This window comes from Cnephaeus nilssonii (genome assembly GCF_951640355.1).
Source record: "Cnephaeus nilssonii genome assembly, chromosome: 10".
NCBI classification, from domain to species: domain Eukaryota; kingdom Metazoa; phylum Chordata; class Mammalia; order Chiroptera; family Vespertilionidae; genus Cnephaeus; species Cnephaeus nilssonii.
Genome location: NC_137081.1, coordinates 2,922,051 through 2,943,154, shown reverse-complemented (window position 1 = coordinate 2,943,154; position 21,104 = coordinate 2,922,051). Strand labels below are relative to the sequence as shown.

The 21,104-nt window shown below is 59.6% G+C and overlaps 1 protein-coding gene across 1 annotated transcript in view; it reads right to left on the bottom strand.

Annotated features, from left to right (window-relative positions):
- MFSD6 (major facilitator superfamily domain containing 6) overlaps positions 1-14,195 on the bottom strand; it is a 38,067-nt gene extending 23,872 nt beyond the window's left edge. Inside the window, exons 1-2 of the mRNA XM_079782746.1 lie at positions 13,948-14,195; positions 4,280-5,887 (exon numbers count right to left, since the gene is read on the bottom strand). Of these exons, the coding sequence (XP_079638872.1) occupies positions 4,280-5,841 (1,562 nt within the window). The 5' untranslated portion in view covers positions 5,842-5,887; positions 13,948-14,195. The remainder of the gene's footprint in view (positions 1-4,279; positions 5,888-13,947) is intronic.
- Positions 14,196-21,104: the final 6,909 nt, after the last annotated feature.

Genomic DNA, 21,104 nt, shown 5'->3' with positions numbered 1-21,104 from the left:
GGGCGCTCGCTCCACGCAAGACGCACAGGCCACGTTTCAACGGGACCGGGAACGTGGGCGTCGGAGCTTGGAGACAGCGTGACTGATCTTCAGCCCCTCTCTCTTCTCCCGCGGCGCCTGCCTGTCGATCTTTCCGGGTTCCTGGGTAAGCCCGTGCCCCCAGCCCTCTCGTCTCCATCAAGCTCAGGCTTACGATCGTCAGCTGTGCTGGACATTCCGACCGGACGGTCCGACTCCAAGCTAAACAGACCCAGCGCTGCAGGCAGAGGGCTCCCCAGTTCTGAATCTTCTGAGTTTTCTCTGGGATCCCGGGGAGCCCACGCTGATGCGTGGAGGTCTCCACCTCACTTTCTGCGTACAGACCCCTCTGCCAGGTTCACCTTCCCAGTCCATCCCTCCCCTCGGCTTCTGTCGCCCGCGGCAGCTCAGGCCGTGGCCTGCACTCGGTGGGCCCCACGCACCGCAGTTAAGTGCAAACAAGTGAAGCCCACGGCCTCCCCGGCTCTGCGCCCGGCTGGGGCCCCTCCTTCCCGCACCCCCTGGCCTCAGCCCCCCATTTCCCACCCCCCTCCCAGTGCCCATCTCCGCGTCCTATCATCGGGGGCCCTCTCGCCTAAATTCTTCCAGCCTGCCTTGAACAAACACGCAGGGTTTTGATTTTTCCACAGCACAGAGTAACACCGGCTCCTTTAGAGCATGTGTAACTAATGATTCCAATTTCCTATGAAAACGGAGTCTTTCCACCGTTTTTATTGTGGTCAAAGTTGTGTGTAAGGAAGAAGTCACATTCCCTTAGAAACGGGGCGGAAGGAAGAGCTGGTTCAGGCCACCCGCCTTTTGTCTCTTACCCAGGAACCGCGCCGGCAGCCCGGCTGCACCGGGAGCCGCTGGGGTCCGGGAAGTGTGGGCGCCCGGCGCACCCTCGGGAGCCGGTGGGAGGGTCTGGGTGCCGGAGCTGGGACTCCCTGGTGGCCCGCGGGCAGCACCCGCCGGAGGGAGCCCAGGCAGAGGCCGTGGGCATCAGGCGCTGCCCGGCCCGGCGAGGAGAGGCCCGAGGGCCGGAGGGTGCGGGATGACAAACGGCACAAAGCGGGATAGAAGCCAGGGAGAGAGGATGAGAAGCAAAAGAAGAAAAAGGAATGATAGCCACGGCCTCTCAGATCCGTCACGGCAGCGCAAACCCGCCTTCCCCACGCAGCCCCCCCGAGCCCCGCTGCGTGTCCCCCTCTGTGGTCCGACCGCCCCTCCTCAGTGCACACACGTGCGCCCCGCCCGCTACGGGGCCTCCCGCAGCCTGCGCTCCCTCCGGCCCAGGCCGACGGCCAGCTCGTGTGGGCACGTAGCGCCTCAAGTATAACTAACGGCGGGCGTGGTTAACATCACCCCTCCCGCGGACACGGCATGGCCACGCCGACCGCAGTGCCAGGGCCTCCCGGCGAGGTCAGAGCTGACTGCGTAGGTTTGCGTGTCCCCTAAAATGCAAACGAGGTTAAATCGGAAACCAGAGGTGAGGGCCTGATACTGGCGAGCAGTGATTGACAGGTGTACCCGTGGTTACTGGCCACGTGTCTGATCACCACTCACAGCTGCTGAGACACCCGGCGAGGTGTCACGTACGCTCGTACGAGGCATTTATGTTCCGGTGAAAGATGGCTAGTTGTCCTCTTTACAGGGATTAGCCTACACATGTACTTGCTGTGAATTCCAAAGCCTGTGATTTCAAGTCAAAAGAAGTTATACCTCTTTTAGTGGAAATACTAAGCACTGTCCTGTTTGCCTGAGAAAGCCACGTCCCGAGAAGGGCAAAATCCAAGGCCAAAATCAAAGAAATCATTTACTCTGTTGGGGGTGTGTGTGCATGTGTGTGTGCATGTGTGTGTGTTTACACGGATAGACAGGCTAGTCCCTGAAAAACTGGGCCCACACAGCAAGAGCTGTTCAAATGCTAAGTGGATCAAAAGTGGACACTGTATTTTCAAAAACTATTCTGGTATGAACTTTTACTATGAATCTCTGTAAAGAATCTGTGGAAAATCCACTTCTGACATTCGGATATTTACAATTTCCATGGTAGTGCTGGCCCCTAAAAACAAGCCCCCATGGGACAGTCACAGAATGGTGAAAAGTACCTGCATCTGTAGGAGCCCCCGAGAGCTCCCTCCTCATGACCCATCGGGAACAGAAAGTCTGTGAATTCGCAGAAAGGTAACTTCTCATCGATTATTTAATGTAACATATTTCCCCAATGAAAAGTTCAAACTGTCACCACCACACTGTCAAACCCCCAATGTCAACCACCACCACCCGACTGGGCTCCCGAAATCCTCACCAGAAAAACACACCCATATTCATTCTACCTGAACCCGTGGGCAGAATCTCACTACGCGATCAGAATCCTTGAAAAAGTAGTTACGATAACACATTTTCATGGACGGAATTGAAATGCAAGAGAGGTAGTGATCACAAATGGATGGCATCCCAGCAGGCCCCGGGAGCGGTGTGACCACTTCCCCCCACATCTCCAAGAACAGGGAGCTGCCTGCTGTACACGAAACCAGGAAAGCGAAGGGAGCCCGAGGCTTCCACTGACGAGTGACTCAGAATGCCCAGGAAAGGAAAGCACGAGGGTAAGCTCATGCAGTTACCCAATTACGGCAAACCTGCTAGGGTTTTATCATGGAGAAAGGAGCCTCCGACCACAGGCCCAGGCAGAGACGAAGCTGCTGTTAGCACGTGAGAACCCAGACACACACACTCTGCACCGCGTCAACATGCAGGTAATCCCGCTGACGGATGACATGATGGCATCTGGGCGCTCCTGTCGCTGCTCAGACCGCGCTGGGTCGCTGTCCGGAAATGAAGGGCTGGTTTTAATGGCGAAAGTGGATGGCCCTCCGGCACCCAGTCTGAGAACTGTCTACGCCAGTGGTCGGCAAACTCACTAGTCAACAGAGCCAAATACCAACAGTACAACGATTGAAATTTCTTTTGAGAGCCACATTTCTTAAACTTAAACTTCTTCTAACGCTACTTCTTCAAAATAGACTCGCCCAGGCCGTGGTATTTTCTGGAAGAGCCACACTCAAGGGGCCAAAGAGCCGCATGTGGCTCGCGAGCCGCAGTTTGCCGACCACGGGTCTACACAACTCGGAGAACGTACGCATGACCTGGCCAAGGCCAAGGTCATCCCACGTCCTTAATATTGCAACACGGTCTGCAGATTGGCCCCCGGAGTGTGCCCGGGCACTCTAGGTCTGGGAGCCACCCACACGGGGCCTGGCTTTGTTTAGTGACAACGAGGGGGTCAAAGGTTTGAGAAAGAAGGGACGGGGCACAGCCGCCCAAAGCGAAACCAAACCAAACATGGAAAAAAAAAGTACAGTTGTTTGGGGGAAAGAATGGTTCTAGGTTGAAACTTTAAATTGTAAAATATTCTCTTCAGGGAGTCAAAGGGAATGACAAGAAGAGAGATCAGTGTTACTCAAGTCGTGTCCGTGTCCGTGTCTCTTTCCTGGCTTCTCACGGGCACGGCAGATGCAGACCGGCCTGCACACGCAGACACACGGCTGCCTTTGCTGTGACGGCCACTTTCAGTTCCAGGAGCGGCCGTGCCCGACCCCCCGTGAGGCCTGGCCGCGGTGGAGCCGGGCGCAGGGAGCAGGGCGCTGCTCGCCCACCTCCAGACCGACCTCGGGGGAGAAACACACACAGGAGAACCGGGCATTTTGTGGTTTTGGCCAAAAGGACTCCCTGGAAAATTTTAAGTGGGAGGAGGATGTTTAAATGTCCCATGTGTTCGTGGCAGATAAAAACCCAGAAACGCATGTCATAATCAGGAAACTCTGATAAGACGCGCTTTCCTCCGCGAACTCTCAGGAAGTGGGGGTGTGGGGGCCGCGCTCAGGCTACGGAGCCGAGCAGACACCTCTACACCGGGTGGCCGAGGGTCACTGAAGGCTGAGGAGACAGGACCCTCTTTATCCCCTTCCGCCGCCTCCGCTAGTGCCGCGCGTGGGGGAGGGGAGCAGGGGGTGGGCCTGGAGGCCCCGGGGTGACCGTCCCGGAGCTGCGCCCCCACGCCTCGGAGCACGCCCTCCCGGGCTCCCCGCTGAGAGGAGCGCACGTTCTGCTCGTTTGTCTTGGGGAGTCCAGAGAGGCTCCTTCCTTCCATTCACTTCTTTTTAAAGAGAAAGCAACAGAAAGCCCCGTGCCCGCCCAGCACGATGACCACACCCGCCCGCCAGAGCCAAGGAGCTAGAAGACACGGGAAGCCTCCTACCTGATGTGGCCGATGAGCTCGATGAGCTTGTGGCTGAAGAAGTACGCCGTCAGCTCGGACACGTGGCTCAGCACGGAGCACACGCCGAAGAGGGTGGTGGTCCCGTTGAGGTCCTCCAGGTGCCAGTAGAGGAAGGTGAACACGAAGCCGTAGCCGAAGCCCATGAACCAGGCCACGAAGAGCACGGAGCCGTACTGCACGCTGCACAGCAGGCGGATCAGGTCCCAGAAGCTGGCGGCCTGCGCGGGGCCCGCGGCCGGCACCTCCTCCGAGGACTCGGTGGGGCTGCCCCTCTCCGCCGGGGCCGCCTCCGCCTCCTTGCCCCGACCGTCCTCGCTCTTGAAGTGGCTGTAGCGGAACCGGAACTGAGTGGCCACGATCAAGGCCACGGTCATGAGGACCCCGAAGACGATGAAGACGATCTGGTAGCTGCGGTACTCGGGGGGCCGGCACCCCTTCCCGTGGACGAGCACCTCGATGTGGGTGTAGTCGATGCCGATGCCCACGGACAGCATGGCCAGGCCCCAGCCCAGGGAGCCCCACATGCGCTGCAGCCCGTAGCGGTCGCGGTGCCTGCCCAGGTACTGGAGCGTCACCGTGTCCACGATGGTGACGGAGGAGGCACTGAAGAACTCCCCTATGATGACAACCACCAAGATCACCAGGAAGATAGCTTCCACTTCCTGTTGGTCGTACACCAGAGTGCCCTGGTCAGAAGGCAGAGCTCTGGTGGTCGCGACCATGGTCGTGGTGGTCTCCCTGGTTACCATTCCCGGGGCGGCAGGGGCTCCAGTGCTTGGGATCCAGGTCAAGTCCTTACCGAGGTCCGTCCCGCCATCTGTGTGCGGCGGCAGAGTGGGCGCGCTGGTCCTGTGGGCAGCCGTTGGGAAGGTGAAAGGTTCCGTGACCGTGGCGTTGGGCCCCGTGTCTCCCGCCGCCGGCCCACCAGTCGGGAGCAGGTCTCTCCTCTCCCGCGGCCTCGGGGGCGGCGTCACGGGAGAGACGAAGGAAGAGTTCGTTGGCAGGAGGGTCAGCGGGTGACTGGCGTTGGCGGGGCGAGCCGTGGGGGGCGTCTTTGGGACACACCTCAGGGTGGCGGGTTTGACAAATCCGATGCCCAGGTTGAACAGAACCCAACACAGAAGAGAAAAGAGGAGGACGATTTTGCCCTTTTTAAAGCGATCCGCAACCACGCCCCAGAAGGGCGCGCTGCAGAACTCAATGAAGTAGCGGATGCCCACCAGCAGCCCGCTCTGGCTGGGCGACATGCCCAGCTGCTTGTAGTACACGGGCAGCAGCGGGTACAGAGAGCCGTAGGCGGCGTAGAAGAAGAAGTAGAAGACCTTGGAGACGAGCAGGTCGTTGTTGATCTTCACGCAGTGCCTCTCGATCCAGTCCACCTGCTCCTCGGGAGCGGCCTCTGTGGCCGTGGAGGAGGGCGTCTCGCGCGGAGGCGGCTCCTGCTCCCCGGAAACGCCATTGAAAGGGTCGGCGAGCACGTACTTGCGCTTCTGCTCCTCCTCGTCATCCGTGAGGATGGCCACTTTATCGTCGGCCGCCATGGCTCGTCACCATCGGAGAGGACCACCTCACACGGTGACGGCGGATCTGTAACGGGAAACGGACAGGGCGGCTTAGGGATGACACTGACAGCCTGTGAGATGAAGCCCCATCTCGCAGGACGCCGAGGAGTTTCGGACGACAGCCAAGGATGACTGGGAGCGACTCTCCCCGTGGGTCACCTGCAGCCATATAACACTGACTCCAAAAGCTTTCCAAGGGTTCTTTCTGGCCACTGACTGACGCATCGCGTCTCCCAGCGACGGGCTGATGGCTCAGGTTCATTCGAATCTTTTCACGGATTCCTACCAAAAATGTCCGAAGGATAGGGATTGTGTCTGAACCACATGGGGAACTGAAAACAAATCGTATTTATAGTCTCTGGGTCTTACTGCTCAAACATACCCACCGAACTGGGAAGTCTAGAATATTTAGGAAGTCAAGGTAGCCAAAGCCATTCAGTTTCTAGAGAAAAACAGAGAGGAGCTCCCCATTCCAACCAAATGAAGGAGAAACACTGGCGCCAGGACGTGGTGCTCAGCCCCCGAGGACTCAGTGGTGAGGAAGCAGGTCCTGTGGCTGACGTTGCACACGCTTCTCCAGAAACGCTCTCCGGGATTGCGGTTTGAGAAAGTGAAGACCAAAGATGAAATCTTGAAAGCAGCGGAACAGGAATTACAACTTACCGACCGGGGGAAAAACAACTCCCAAACCCACGATTTCTCATCAGAAACCATGGGCGCCAGGAGGAAGGGGCCAATACTGTTCAAGTGCTGAGAGAAAAGAACTGTCCGCCCAGAACCCTGCATTCAGAAAAAAGCCCAACAAGCAGAAAGCTACAGAACCATATTCCTTATAAATATAGATGCAAAAATCCCCGGCAAAATATTAGAACAGAAAATTTAGAAATATATGAAAAGAACTGTACACAGTGACCGAGATGGGTCCGTTCAAGGTGCAGTATTTGAAAACCACCACATCAAGATGCCGAGGAGAAGAACTAGGGTCCCATCAACCGACAAAACGAAGAAGTCATTCATGAGAAGTCCCAGAAAAGCAGGGACGGAGGCGACCCTCACCTTGGCGAGACCCGCAGACGGCGTTACACCCAGTGGGTCAAGACTGAGTGCTGTTTCTCTCTGCAGCGAACAGAGCAAGACTCTGTCCTCACCACGCTAATGCAACGTGGTGCTGGCGCCCCTGCCAGCGCTAGAAGGAAGGAGAAGGAAAGAGAAGTCGTGCAGGCCCAAAGGGAAGAGAGAAACTGTCTTTATTTGAAATGGCTGTCTATGGAGGAAATCCCAGGAAATCTCCAGAACCTTCTAGAACCAGTGAGTGAGTTCAACAAGGTCACAGGATACAAGGCAAACGTACACAACGTCAGCTGTGTTTCCGTCTACCAGCAATGAGCACCGGACACCAACCTGTAAAACAGACTCCCACTTACAACTGCTAAAAGAATGAGTGACACCTTAGCAAAACCTGCAGGACTGTGTGTTGAAAACTGCAAAATGCTGGTAAGAGAAACAAAGGTCTAAGCCAGTGGTCGGCAAACTCACGAGTCAACAGAGCCAAATATCAACAGGACAACGATTGACATTTCTTTTGAGAGCCACATTTTTTAAACTGAAACTTCTTCTAACGCCACTTCTTCAACATAGACTCGCCCAGGCCGTGGTATTTTGTGCAAGAGCCACACTCAAGGGGCCAGAGAGCCGCATGTGGCTCGCGAGCCGTGGTTTGCTGACCACTGCATTGAGTGAAAAAAAGCAGGACACAAACTTCTATGTAACGTAAGAGTCTATATATGTAAATCTATGTCCTTCATACCAAATATCCTTTTTTAAAAAAGACTTGAAGAAAATAATACCAAAATGTTACTGGGGGTTCTCTCTGAGAAGTACAGGTAGACGTTACCTTAATGTTTTTCCTGGGTGACTTTTCAGTGGACACTGATCACTGTTAAAATACACGCAGGCACGCCTCATGTCACTGCGCTTCCAACTCTGGCACCTCTGACGCTGCCTTTCTTATTTTTTTTTACGGGTTGAAGGCAAGCCCTCCGCCAGCAAAAATCCTGAGCCTGGCTTTATGGGGTCCTCGCTTGGCCGCGGGGGCCGGGACCGACCCGCAGCACCCTGAGGCCTGCTGTGCAAAGAGCGCTGCTGAAGGCACCAGCTCCGAGTGACAGCCGGGCGCCTTGACCCTGAAGTTCCTGAAAGGCCTGGGGGGGGCGGGAGGGGCGGTGCTGAGTTGAAGTCTGCACACCCTGCACGCCAGCAGAAACAGCTGGAAGAACCTGCTACAGGGCTTTTTTCTCATGTGGACAGTATTACAGATGTCTCCGCGTTCCCACCCCTTAACCTCCTCCTCCCAGCCCGCCCCCACCCCCGGCCTTCACCACACCGCTGTCTGTGTCCAGGGCTGTGCACAGACGCGTCCAAGTTCTCTGGTTCATCTCTGCCCGTCTCCGCCCGCTCCCCTCGGAGATCGGTCAGTCTGCCCCATGCCTCCATGCCTCTGGGCCCGTGGTGTTGCTCAGCGCTTTATGTTCATTAGGTTCCACACGTGAGTGAGATGATGGGATACTTGTCGTTCTCTGCCTGGCTTATTTCACTCGGCACAATGCTCCCCAGGTCCCTCCACGCGGTCTCAGAGGGTCAGAGATCCTCCTTTTCCACAGCTGCACAGTGCTCCACAGTGTACATGTACCACAGCTTTTTTTTAGCCACTCACTCACCATTCCACCTTCCACACACAGGGGAGCCTCATTATTTAGGAAAGGAAACTAAAATGTGTCGTTTTCACCCTTCTGAAAGCTTAACAACAAACTCTTTTATTCCAACTCCCTCCCAAAGGTGCGTCTGGTTCCACCTGCGCCTTAGGGACCACGTCCACAGGACGCCCCCAGCAGAGGCGGGAAGGCCTCATATGTTAGGGGCCACGTCCACAGGACGCCCACAGCAGAGGCGGGAAGGCCTATGTTAGGGACCACGTCCACAGGACGCTCCCAGCAGAGGCGGGAAGGCCTATGTTAGGGACCACGTCCACAGGACGCCCACAGCAGAGGCGGGAAGGCCTATGTTAGGGACCACGTCCACAGGACGCTCCCAGCAGAGGCGGGAAGGCCTATGTTAGGGACCACGTCCACAGGACGCCCACAGCAGAGGCGGGAAGGCCTATGTTAGGGACCACGTCCACAGGACGCCCACAGCAGAGGCAGGAAGGCCTATGTTAGGGACCACGTCCACAGGACGCCCACAGCAGAGGCGGGAAGGCCTATGTTAGGGACCACGTCCACAGGACGCCCACAGCAGAGGCGGGAAGGCCTATGTTAGGGACCACGTCCACAGGACGCCCACAGCAGAGGCGGGAAGGCCTATGTTAGGGACCACGTCCACAGGACGCTCCCAGCAGAGGCGGGAAGGCCTATGTTAGGGACCACGTCCACAGGACGCTCCCAGCAGAGGCGGGAAGGCCTATGTTAGGGGCCACGTCCACAGGACGCCCCCAGCAGAGGCAGGAAGGCCTATGTTAGGGACCAGGTCCACAGGACGCCCACAGCAGAGGCGGGAAGGCCTATGTTAGGGACCACGTCCACAGGACGCTCCCAGCAGAGGCGGGAAGGCCTATGTTAGGGACCACGTCCACAGGACGCCCACAGCAGAGGCGGGAAGGCCTATGTTAGGGACCACGTCCACAGGACGCCCACAGCAGAGGCGGGAAGGCCTATGTTAGGGACCAGGTCCACAGGACGCCCACGGCAGAGGCGGGAAGGCCTCATATGTTAGGGACCACGTCCACAGGACGCCCACAGCAGAGGCGGGAAGGCCTATGTTAGGGACCACGTCCACAGGACGCCCACAGCAGAGGCGGGAAGGCCTATGTTAGGGACCACGTTCACAGGACGCTCGCAGCAGAGGCGGGAAGGCCTATGTTAGGGACCACGTCCACAGGACGCCCACAGCAGAGGCGGGAAGGCCTATGTTAGGAGCCACGTCCACAGGACGCCCACAGCAGAGGCAGGAAGGCCTATGTTAGGGACCACGTCCACAGGACGCCCACAGCAGAGGTGGGAAGGCCTATGTTAGGGACCACGTCCACAGGACGCTCCCAGCAGAGGCGGGAAGGCCTATGTTAGGGACCACGTCCACAGGATGCTCCCAGCAGAGGCAGGAAGGCCTATGTTAGGGACCACGTCCACAGGACGCCCACAGCAGAGGCGGGAAGGCCTATGTTAGGGACCACGTCCACAGGACGCCCACAGCAGAGGCGGGAAGGCCTATGTTAGGGACCACGTCCACAGGACGCCCACAGCAGAGGCGGGAAGGCCTATGTTAGGGACCACGTCCACAGGACGCTCCCAGCAGAGGCGGGAAGGCCTATGTTAGGGACCACGTCCACAGGACGCCCACAGCAGAGGCGGGAAGGCCTCTAACAGCGCAGGAGCCGCCGTGGACGGGCCCGCGTTTCTCTGTCAGAGCCGGGCCTCCCTGCGAGGTTTGCTGTTTCCGTGGGCTGTGGCTTTGCTCCGCCGAGAGGCCGTCTGTCCGGCCCGGTGTGTCCCCCCCACCTGGTCCCTCACGGCCCCGAGCCGCTGTGAGGGTGAGTCCTCCACAGACTCGGGGACCTGCCCCCCGTGTGCGGGGCTCGGAGTCCTCGGGAGCCCGCCTGCGGCCGTGACTGCCGGGCACTGAGCGCCGGCCCGGGCCTCCCCGCAGGGCAGTGCCCGCACCACTCTCCTGGCACCGTGACCACAAATCAGGTTCCTCTTCCCACTTCTCCTTTCAGCCCCGAGCCGCCCGCTCCCTCCGGCCGCCGGGACTCAGCGTCTCCTTCCTCCTCCCCCAGCCCCACCCGCCTCCGAGCACGCGTGTCCTCCGTCACCCCAGGCCGCCCCTCCCCGCCATCACCGCTCACCCCACCCCTTCCCAGACGCAGAAGCAGCCGGCCCGGTCTACCAGCTCCCCACCGCATGCCCATCGCCCCTCCGCCCGCCATCAGCACCCCACAGCGCAGCCACGCGCAGAGGGCCTAGAATACAGCACTGGGCAGGTTTGTGGGTGCTGGGGTGGGGGGGTGGGTGCTGGGGCAGGTTTGTGGGTGCTGGGGTGGGGGTGCGGATGCTGTGTGAGGGGACAGTGAGGTATGGGGTGCTATGTGAGGGGACAGTGAGGTGCGGGTGCTGTGAGGGGACAGTGAGGTATGGGGTGCTGTGTGAGGGGACAGTGAGGTGCAGGGTGCTGTGTGCGGGGACAGTGGGGTGCGGGTGCTGTGTGAGGGGACAGTGGGGTGCGGGTGCTGTGTGAGGGGACAGTGAGGTATGGGGTGCTGTGTGAGGGGACAGTGAGGTGCAGGGACAGTGAGGTGCGGGGTGCTGTGTGCGGGGACAGTGAGGTGCAGGGACAGTGAGGTGCGGGTGCTGTGTGCGGGGACAGTGAGGTTCGGGGTGCTGTGTGCGGGGACAGTGAGGTTCGGGGTGCTGTGTGCGGGGACAGTGAGGTTCGGGGTGCTGTGTGCAGGGACAGTGAGGTGCAGGGACAGTGAGGTTCGGGGTGCTGTGTGCGGTGTAAGCGTGGCATGCAGTCTCTCCTCACTCTCCTCCTTCAATGGCCCATCTTGCGTTCGCCCGACACTGACCACAGCGCAGACACCCGCACATCACCGCTTCTCCTTTCCCCGCGCGGCTTGCGGAACCAGAGCGCTGACTGTCAGACCCGAGGACGGAAAAGCCATCGGCCTGGCTCTGGCTACATCTCCGGTTGTGTCCGGTCCCACACTCGCCTTCGGCCTGAGAACGGAGCGGCCCCGGGGGAAACACATGTGCATTCATGTCGATGCGCTTTCAACACAGCGAATCTCACAGACAAATGTCAGCTTGGGCGACACACGGACGTGGGAGGGAAGTTCATTTTCAAAGACGAGAAGCCCAGGCTGGGCCGGTGGAGGGGGCGAGAGCAGGGGCAGCGTGTGGGCCCCCTGGGCTCCGGCGCCAGAGCCCCGGGCTCCAATCAAACCCCCTCCCTGATGGCGGGGTTTGTGCACGTTCCTTCCTCTGAGCTTCCCCCTCGGGTCCACAGAACGGGGGAGCCCCATCGCACAGAGACCTGGAAATCAGTGCCGAGGCGGAGCCGTCCGCAGAGCGGGCTCACCCGGCCTGGTAACCGCGGCTGATCCGTGAACGAAGGCACACGGGCCCAGACGGGGACCCGCCGCCTTCTCTCTGTTCACCTGGCTGAGTTCGCCTGCGTGGCTTATAGTCACCTGACTGCATAGACACAAGGGCCTTAAAAGTAATTACTGTAAACGTGCTGCACCGCTCAATTCCTGAGCTACGACCCTCTCTCCTCCGACTCCCCAGCGCCTTCCCCCTCCTGCTGGCCACGCAGCTGCCTCTTCCAGCTTGTGATGCACACAGCTGTCTGATGCCCGAGTAACTGAAAATGTCTCCCTGTCCACTGATGACCGGCAGCCACAGCGTCACAGCTGACCTCCCCCTGAGGCGGCCTCCTGTCCCCCCTTTCCCTGGCCAGCCCTGAGTGATGCCCCCCTAGCTGGCCAGGTGCCCTGAGTGATGCCCCCCTAGCTGGCCAGCGGCCTCATGATGCCCCCCTAGCTGGCCAGCAGCCTCATTGATGCCCCCCTAGCTGGCCAGTGGCCTCATTGATGCCCCCCTAGCTGGCCAGTGGCCTCAGTGATGCCCCCCTAGCTGGCCAGGTGCCCTGTCCTGGGAGGGGATGCTCTGCAGACAGGATCTACCAAATGCGCGTCTGCTCTTGTCACATGTTGACGGTCAATCGCATGCTCACCCCCCTTGACATTCATCCATCCTGAAGACTGAGGTCAGACTGGGTTAGATTTCCTCAGTATCCTAAACTTCTAGAACAGTGAGGGGGAAACTGAGGCGCAGGCACGGGGCCAGGCAGGGCCCCTGGGCAGACAACTGTTTACCAACTGGGATCCAACCTCGGCTCTTTGATCCTGGGCTCCCTCCGCCCGCAGCAGGCGAGGTCTGTCCGTCCCAGCAGCTCTGGGAGGCGTTTGTTAAACATGTTTGGGTGAAGGGAAATGCTGTGGTTGCCAATGTGTGTGGGAGAGGCCAAGTGCACGGTGTGCCCGCCCTCGGCGTTCATGCACCTGTGCCCGCGGGGGGACGGGAATGCGGGGAAGCTGCGCTCGGGCCCCACCAGCCCCTTAGGTTCAGGGGCCGCCGGGCAGGGCCCCCACCACCCTCTGGGGCTCCGAGGACGGCAGGCCAGCCGGGGGGCACGGGGCACTGCTGCCGGGACGGCGTGGGGAGGGGGAGAGGTGTTGTTGTTATTATTATTATTATTATTATTATCATCATCATCATCCTCATGATTCTGTAGCTATTCCCCGGGGAGCAGGCGCTGTCAGTTTCCTCCTGTTCACACAGTGGCCTCCCGGTGGCTGGGGCTGCCGGCTCTGCCTCCCCCTCTCCGGTGTTTACCCAGGAGGATCCGGGGCCCAGCCCTCCCCACCCGCCAGGCCCCGCGCTGCGCCTTTGTTTTCCCGGCTCCTCCGGCTCCGGCTCCGGTTACGTTTGCGGAAGTGCTGCCCGCGCCCAGCGGCGGGGTGCGGGCTGGAGCCCCCAGCACCCCGTCAAGATGACAGCCCACCCCGAGGGAGGGAGGGCCGGGCGGCGGGCCGGGGCTGGGAGGAGACACCCCGCTCGCTCCGCGCTGGGCCTGCTCGGTCCCCTCCCCCGACAGCAGGTGCGCGCCGCGGGGGGGCTGAGTGCCCCGGCTGGTCCCCGCGGGGAGGGGGGCCTGGGTGCCCCGGCTCGTCCCCAAGGAGTGGGGGGGGCCTGGGTGCCCCGGCTGGTCCCCAAGGAGTGGGGGGGGCCTGGGTGCCCCGGCTGGTCCCCAAGGAGTGGGGGGGGCCTGGGTGCCCCGGCTGGTCCCCAAGGAGTGGGGAGGGCTGGGTGCCGCCGGCTGGTCCCCGCGGGGAGGGGGGGCTGGGTGCCGCCGGCTGGTCCCCAAGGAGTGGGGGGGGCCTGGGTACCCCGGCTGGTCCCCGCGGGAGGCCTGGGTGCCGCCGCCCTGCGCCCTCCCCGAGCGCGTCCCTCCCGCGGGGCCCGGACGCACCTGCGGCGGCGGCGGCGCTCAGCTGCGGGGGGCGCGGGGCGCCGTCTCCCCCGGGCGCGGGGCGGCGAGGGGCCCCCGGGCGGCGACCGTCGGGGCGTCGCGCACCATCTCCGGCGGGTGGCGGCTCCGCGGGGGCGGCAGCGGGCGGGGCGGGCGCGGCGAGGGATGCGGGCGCGGCGATCGGAGCGGCGAGCCCGAGCTGGCCCCGGCGCCTCCCTCCTCCCCCTCCCCCTCCCGCCGCCGCACCCGCTCCGCCCGGCCGCCAGGTGCGCGCTCCGCCTCCTGCGGCGGGGACGTCGGCGCCGCGCCTCCCGCCCCCGCCCCCGGGCCCCGCTGCGGGGACGGCCGAGGGAGCCTGAGCGCGGCCCCGCCGGGGAGGGCCGGGAGGGCGGCCGCGCTGACAGCCGCGGTCCGGCGCTGGTTCGGGGCGCCTGCTCGCTCCGCGGACCGCTGCCCCGGGCTCTGTCCCGCCTCGCCGCGGCCTGGGCTGCCCGGAGCGGCCTCGGGCGGGGCGGGGGGACAGCGGCCCCGGGAGCCGTGCGCCCAGGCCCGGGCCCCTTTCCGGCGGGAGGGCGCTCCCCAGGCATCTGCCGGGCGCCCGGCGGGGAGGCCCCCTGGGTGCTGGGCAAGAGCGTCACTCCGTTGTGTTTCTGGTTAGACCGACGGGAGGGGGGAGGCGGCCTCCTGCAGCCGGCGTGTGTGTGTGTGTGTGTGTGTGTGTGTGTGTGTGTGTGTGTGTGTGAGAGAGAGAGAGAGAGAGATGGGCTGTGTGTGTGTGTGTGTGTGAGAGAGAGAGAGAGAGAGAGAGAGAGAGAGAGAGAGATGGGCTGTGTGTGTGTGTGTGTGTGTGTGTGTGTGTGATGGGCTGTGTGTGTGTGTGAGAGAGAGAGAGAGAGAGAGATGGGCTGTGTGTGTGTGTGTGTGTGTGTGTGAGAGAGAGAGAGAGAGAGAGATGGGCTGTGTGTGTGTGTGTGTGTGTGTGTGTGTGTGTGTGTGATGGGCTGTGTGTGTGTGTGAGAGAGAGAGAGAGAGAGAGATGGGGTGTGTGTGTGTATGTGTGTGTGTGATGGGCTGTGTGTGTGTGTGAGAGAGAGAGAGAGAGAGAGATGGTGTGTGTGTGTGTGTGTGTGTGTGAGAGAGAGAGAGAGAGAGAGAGAGAGAGAGAGATGGGCTGTGTGTGTGTGTGTGTGTGAGAGAGAGAGAGAGAGAGAGAGAGAGGGGCTGTGTGTGTGTGTGTGTGTGAGAGAGAGAGAGAGATGGGGTGTGTGTGTGTGAGAGAGAGAGAGAGAGAGAGAGATGGGGTGTGTGTGTGTGTGTGTGTGTGTGTGATGGGCTGTGTGTGTGTGTGAGAGAGAGAGAGAGAGAGATGGGGTGTGTGTGTGTATGTGTGTGTGTGATGGGCTGTGTGTGTGTGTGTGAGAGAGAGAGAGAGAGATGGGGTGTGTGTGTGTGTGTGTGATGGGCTGTGTGTGTGTGTGTGTGTGTGTGAGAGAGAGAGAGAGAGATGGGGTGTGTGTGTGTGTGTGTGTGTGTGTGTGCCGCAGTAACAGCAGTAACAGGCGGCCGGCACAGGAAGCGTCTGGTGTTCCTGTGACCATACCCCCAAGAGCAGAGGCAGGGCACCCCCCGTCCCCGGATGAGCGGCTGGCACCATGTGACTCCAGAATGACTGCCCAGCGCAGGGACAGTCTGCCTCTCATCTCCAGGGTTACGCTCTGCACCACAGTCACACCATGAGATGTGAGGGGGGGAGGCCTCTCTTTTAGAAGGGAGGAAACATGACAAGGTGGCAGGGCCTCCCCTGGAGCCAGCGTGACCCCAGCGCAGCCAGGAAGGGGGGCGGGGGCTCGGGTTCCCCCGGAGGCGCTTAGGGTGGGTGTGGGGCTCGGAGAGGGGGGTTCGGGCTGGTGTGGGCTCCAGCGCGTCCCGCACGTGATGTGAAGGGAACAGACCCGGCAGCAGCCGTCCTAACAGCATTGCCATCCGGCTCACCCTCCGGCCTCCACAGGCGCCTGTTTGAACGAAAGGCAGAGGCGGGAAGACAGCCGCTGACGCGTTCCTCTGGCCTGCAGGTGGGGGGGTGGGCAGGACGCTGGAAGGATTGGGGGGCTGAGGGTGTGTTTTTGTGGGGGGGACCCAACGGTAGTTCTTGACTGTCAGCTGGAGGGGGAACCAGGCCTGCCCACTGGAGCTGCGATGGTTTCACAGAGGACAGGAGAGCCTCAAGGCCACGCCACGGCGTGTTCTAATCCCTTGTTAGGGCACGCGTGGTTCCGGCAGGCAGCCGCCCTCCTCCCAGTGAAGCTCAGAGAAGACGCAGACAGACAAACAGACAGACAGACACAGCGACCTGCCACGCCCCGGTCTCCCTCCTCCCTCCTCCCTCCTCCCTCCTCCCTCCTCCCTCCTCCCTCCTCCCTCCTCCCTCCTCCCTCCTCCCTCCTCCCTCCTCTCTCTCTCTGGCTCTCTCCTGCATCCCCTCCCTGTGCTGACGGTGTGGCTGCAGGGACCAGGGTTGGGGCTGAGCGAGGGGCGTGGCAGATGAGGGCGCCTGGTGCCACAGTCCACGCGAGCTTCGGTGCGGGGAGACGGGCGCAGCTTGCCCACAGCTCTGGGTCCCCAGGTCGCCTGGAGACTAGGCCTAGCCTGCACGTCTCAGCCGAGGGCAGCGTGTAGGTGAGTGGCCAGGGAGGGGCCTACGCCTCGGAGTGCCGCCTGCGTCCTTAGGGGCTGACTGTGGTGCCCACCGGGACCCACCAGCCTTCCTGTGGCTCACCAACTGCTTGCTTCCTTCACGTCCCTTCTCCTCCTAACGTTTGTGCTTCTTGTCTGCTGTGGCAGAATCGGTTATTCCCTTTTTTAATCCTCACCCAAGGACTTGCGGAGAGAGGAAGGGGGAAGGGAAGTTCCGTGTGAGAGAGAAGCAGTCTCGGCTGCCTTCTGTACGCTCCCCAGCGAGGGACCAAGCCCACAGCCAGGTGTGCCCCACGGAATCGGTGCCGGGAGGGTTCTCAACCACCTGAGCCCCTCGGGCGGCTGAAATGATCCTTGTTAAACTACAAAGCAAACGCCTTACTGTCGGCAAGAACAGCAGCTCACACGTGCATGGGATTTCCCTGTGCCCGGCGCTGCTCACACACTTTCCGCAGGTATTCATGGAGCCCTCTGAAGAACTCACAGATACGTAGTTATCCCACGTTACACGGGCGGAACCTGGTGTGTGTGAACGTAAGGACCACCGGGTTCCTCGATGCGTCCGGGATGGAACCGCGTGCACTCCCAGCGGCCCGCCCGAAGGGAAGCCCTAGCCTTGCCCACTCCGCCTGTTCGTGCCCTCCTGACGGGACAGCCAGGTCCCTACATGTAGAGTCTACGTGATGCGGAGCTGCACGTGGCCAGCCGCGGCTGGGTGCCAGCTGAGGCCGGCCCCACAGGAGCAGGAGGACGGAGCGGGGAGCCAGTTAGCCGCCGGGCACCGGGGAGAACTCGGTGACCGGTTCCCATCGGAGGCGGGGAGGCCTCTGGGAAGGAGCAGGAGGCTCTGAGGCCGAGCAGAGGCCCGGGAAGGCGGGAAGGCGCCTGGAGGCCTTTCCCCAAAGAGAAGAGCAGCCCGGGGCAGCGGCGATGACAGCGATGACGCAGAGGAGGAGCTGCGCGTGGGGGGCGAGGGGGAGGTGGGGGGGGGTGAGGCTGGAGACCAGGCGGAGGCGGGAGCAGCCAGGCAGACACCTGTGCTCCGTGGGCAGCCTGGCGTGGGAGCTGCTGCCGTGCAGCCGGGAAGGGTGTGCAGGGGGCTGGTGTGCCTTTAAGCGCTGCTGTTGTGGTTATTTCATTTCCAATCCATATTTTTTTTAATTCTTCTGCTGATGGACATTTGGATTATTTACGTTCTTTGGCACACACATATGTGAATTTCTGTCGTGTACACCTGGGAGTGAGTGCCGTCGCTGAATCACAGCCTATATACGCGTTCACCTTTATTCGTTAACACCAGTTTTCCAGCGCGGTTGAAGAATTTATACCTCTCCTGTGGGTTCTCTCGTTTCATCTCCGTGCCCTCACCTGGTATTGTCAGTCTTCTTTTTCCCCAATCTTTTGTTTCGAAATAATTTCGTACTTACAGAGGAGTTACAAAGATAGAACAGAGAGCTCCCCTCCCCAGCTTCCTCTGATGCTAACGTCCTCCGCAGCCATAGCACAGTGATCAAAAGGAAGGCGCTGGCATCATCGCCGTCAGCACCCTCACGGAGCCCGCCCGCACACAGGCCCGGCTTTGATCTCCCCGCCTTCCGCCCACGTCTCCCTATTCCGGGGCCTCAGCCAGGCCTCCTGGGACACGTCTGCCACCTGAGCTCCCGCCCACCTCTGACAGCTCGTCAGCCTTTCCCTGTCCTCTTGACCTTCACACTTTCACAGGATACTAGTCAGGCAGTTGGGTAGAAGGACCTTCAGTTTAGTTTTGTGGTTTTTTAAAATCTAAACTGCCAATAGTGGTCTTTCTTTTAAAAATATGTTTTTATTGATTTCAGAGAGGAAGGGCGAGGGAGAGAGAAACATCAATGTGAGAGAGAATCATCTATTGGCTGCCTCCTGCACGCCCCCTGCTGGGGATCGAGCCCGCAACCCGGACACGTGCCCTGACTGGGGCTCATGTTCAGGACCATGTTCAACCAACGAGCCACACCAGCCAGGGCCTACTGTGCCTGTTTTCATTAAAACAGAACATACCGCCCTGGCCAGCTTGGCTCAGTGGATAGAGTGTCGGCCTGCGGACTGAAAGGTCCCGGGTTCGATTCCAGCCAAGGGCACATGCCTGGGTTGCGGGCTCAATCCCCAGTCGGGGGCGTGCAGGAGGCAGCCAATCCATGATTCTCTCTCATCATGGATGTTTCTCTCTCTCTCTCCTTCTCCCTTCCTCTCTGAAATCAATAAAGAATTATTAAAAAAAAAAAACAGAACATACCAATAGTAAGTAAACGAAATGAATTACTGCAAAGTAGTCACACTTGTGTGTCTGCCATCAAGGTATAGAGCAGTGGTCGGCAAACCGCGGCTCGCGAGCCACATGCGGCTCTTTGGCCCCTTGAGTGTGGCTCTTCCACAAAATACCACGTGCGGGCGCGCACGTCCAGTGTGACTGAAGCTTCGTGGCCCGTGCGCAGAAGTCGGTTTTCGGCCTGGGCGAGCCTATTTTGAAGAAGTGGCGTTAGAACACTCACGGGGCCAGAGAGCCGCATGTGGCTCGCAAGCCGCGGTTTGCCGACCACTGGTAGAGCATTACTGGCACCCCGAAAGTTCTCTTCTGCCCTTCTCCACTCACTACCTCCCCAAAAGCACCGACCACTCTCACTTGGAAGAGGAGGTTCCTACAGAAGCCGACCCCGAGGGTACCATGCAGCTGGGACCCATCCGTGGGGGAGAGGAGAGAAGGGGGAAGGGGAAGGGAGGGGGAAGGGGAAGGGAGGGGGAAGACGGAGTAAAGAACCATGATTGGGCAGAGGCTGGAGCTGGGCTGAACTGCAGTCTCCACCTGTCTCCCTAGTGAGCGCTGACGCTAGGATGGCCCTTCAGAGCTACCCCACGTGGGGGCGAGGGCGCTAACGCCCAGCCCGGGATTAGGGGCGTCATCTTGGCCAGGCAGCTCCCTTTAGCACAGACACTTCCTAAGCAGCACATTTCTGGAGGGGCCCTCGACGGCACATTCCATTAGTCCGGCTTGGTTTTGAGCATCGTGCACACGGAAGCACGCAGTAGGGGTGGTGTGTTGCTTCTTTCATTCAGCATCACGCGTGGGAGGGGCATCCGTGTGGTCTCATTCCGTTTCAGTGGGCCGGACACGTCTGCGCATCCCCCTGCGCTGGGCACTGGCTTAGTGCTTAGGTTCTCTCTGTCATGAACGGTGTTGCTGTGGGTACTCTTGTGCGTGTCTTTGGATGGATGCGTACATGCTCTCTGTTGGGTATGTTCCTAGAAAAGGGTCACAGAATAAGCATACTCAGCTTTATGAAATATTGCCAAATATTCCCTAAATTATATAAACTTAGGCTCCCACCAGCGTTGTAAGAGACTTTTCCTTGCTCCAATTCTCACAAAAATGATACTGATTGAATCTTAGCTGGGGGGGGGGGGGGGCGGAAGGGGGAACAGTGGTACCCTTATGTGGTTTTAATGCATTTTCCTGAGGACTAGTGATGCTGACCACCTTTTCATTTAAATACTCTCGTTTGTAAAGAGTCTCTGGTCATTTTTAAGTTGGGCTTTCTGTCTTTTTCTTGTTGATTTGAAGTATTTTATATCTTCTGGATACAGGTCCTTTGCCAGATTATAAGTATTTTCTCCCACTCGGTGGCTCAAATTTTCATTCTATTATGCTTAGAAGGAAAACAATTTTAGGGACATTGTCTAAATATCAAGAGCAGTAGTGTTTGGATGGTGGGTTTTCCTCCTTTTTACCTCCCCATATTTTCCAGTAAAATGCATGTAATGAAAAGAAAACTTAAAACACAATAGTTAATGGAAATGATGTGTTTAAAATAGGATGATGTCGTTTAAAAGTGACCCATTGCAAGAAGTTAGCCAAGACAAGAATTGGCCATCATTTGCCTTTAATGTCCCCTAGGTGACCATGCAAATTTGCTAGAGACACCTGGTGGAGACTGGTGGAAGTTTACAGGAGAGCATTTGCCATCTTTCTTGCTCCCCAGCATATGTCATCAGTTTGCCTCTAATAACTCTTGTAAAAAATTAAAAAATAAAATTAGCCAGCCAGTGTTGCTCAGTGGTTGAGCATCGACCTATGAACCAGGAGGTCACGGTTCAATTCCCGGTCAGGGCACATGCCCGGGTTGTGGGCTCGATCCCCAGTGGGGGGCGTGCAGGAGGCAGCCGATCCATGATTCTCTCTCATCGAGTGAGTGTGTGTGTGTGAGTGTGTGTGAGTGTGAGTGTGTGTTGAAATCTCTCTCCCTCCATCCATGGGTTGATTCTTGTCTGCGCCCTGACCTGAGATCAGACCCGCAACCTTGGTGTGTCAGGAGGATGATCTAACTGAGCTACCCGGCCAGGCACCAAGGCTTTTTCCGGAACTGTGTCCTAGTTCTCCATTCTGGTGCGTATGCAGGAGCAAGACTCGTTTCTGCTCCTTCACAGTGTGTTTT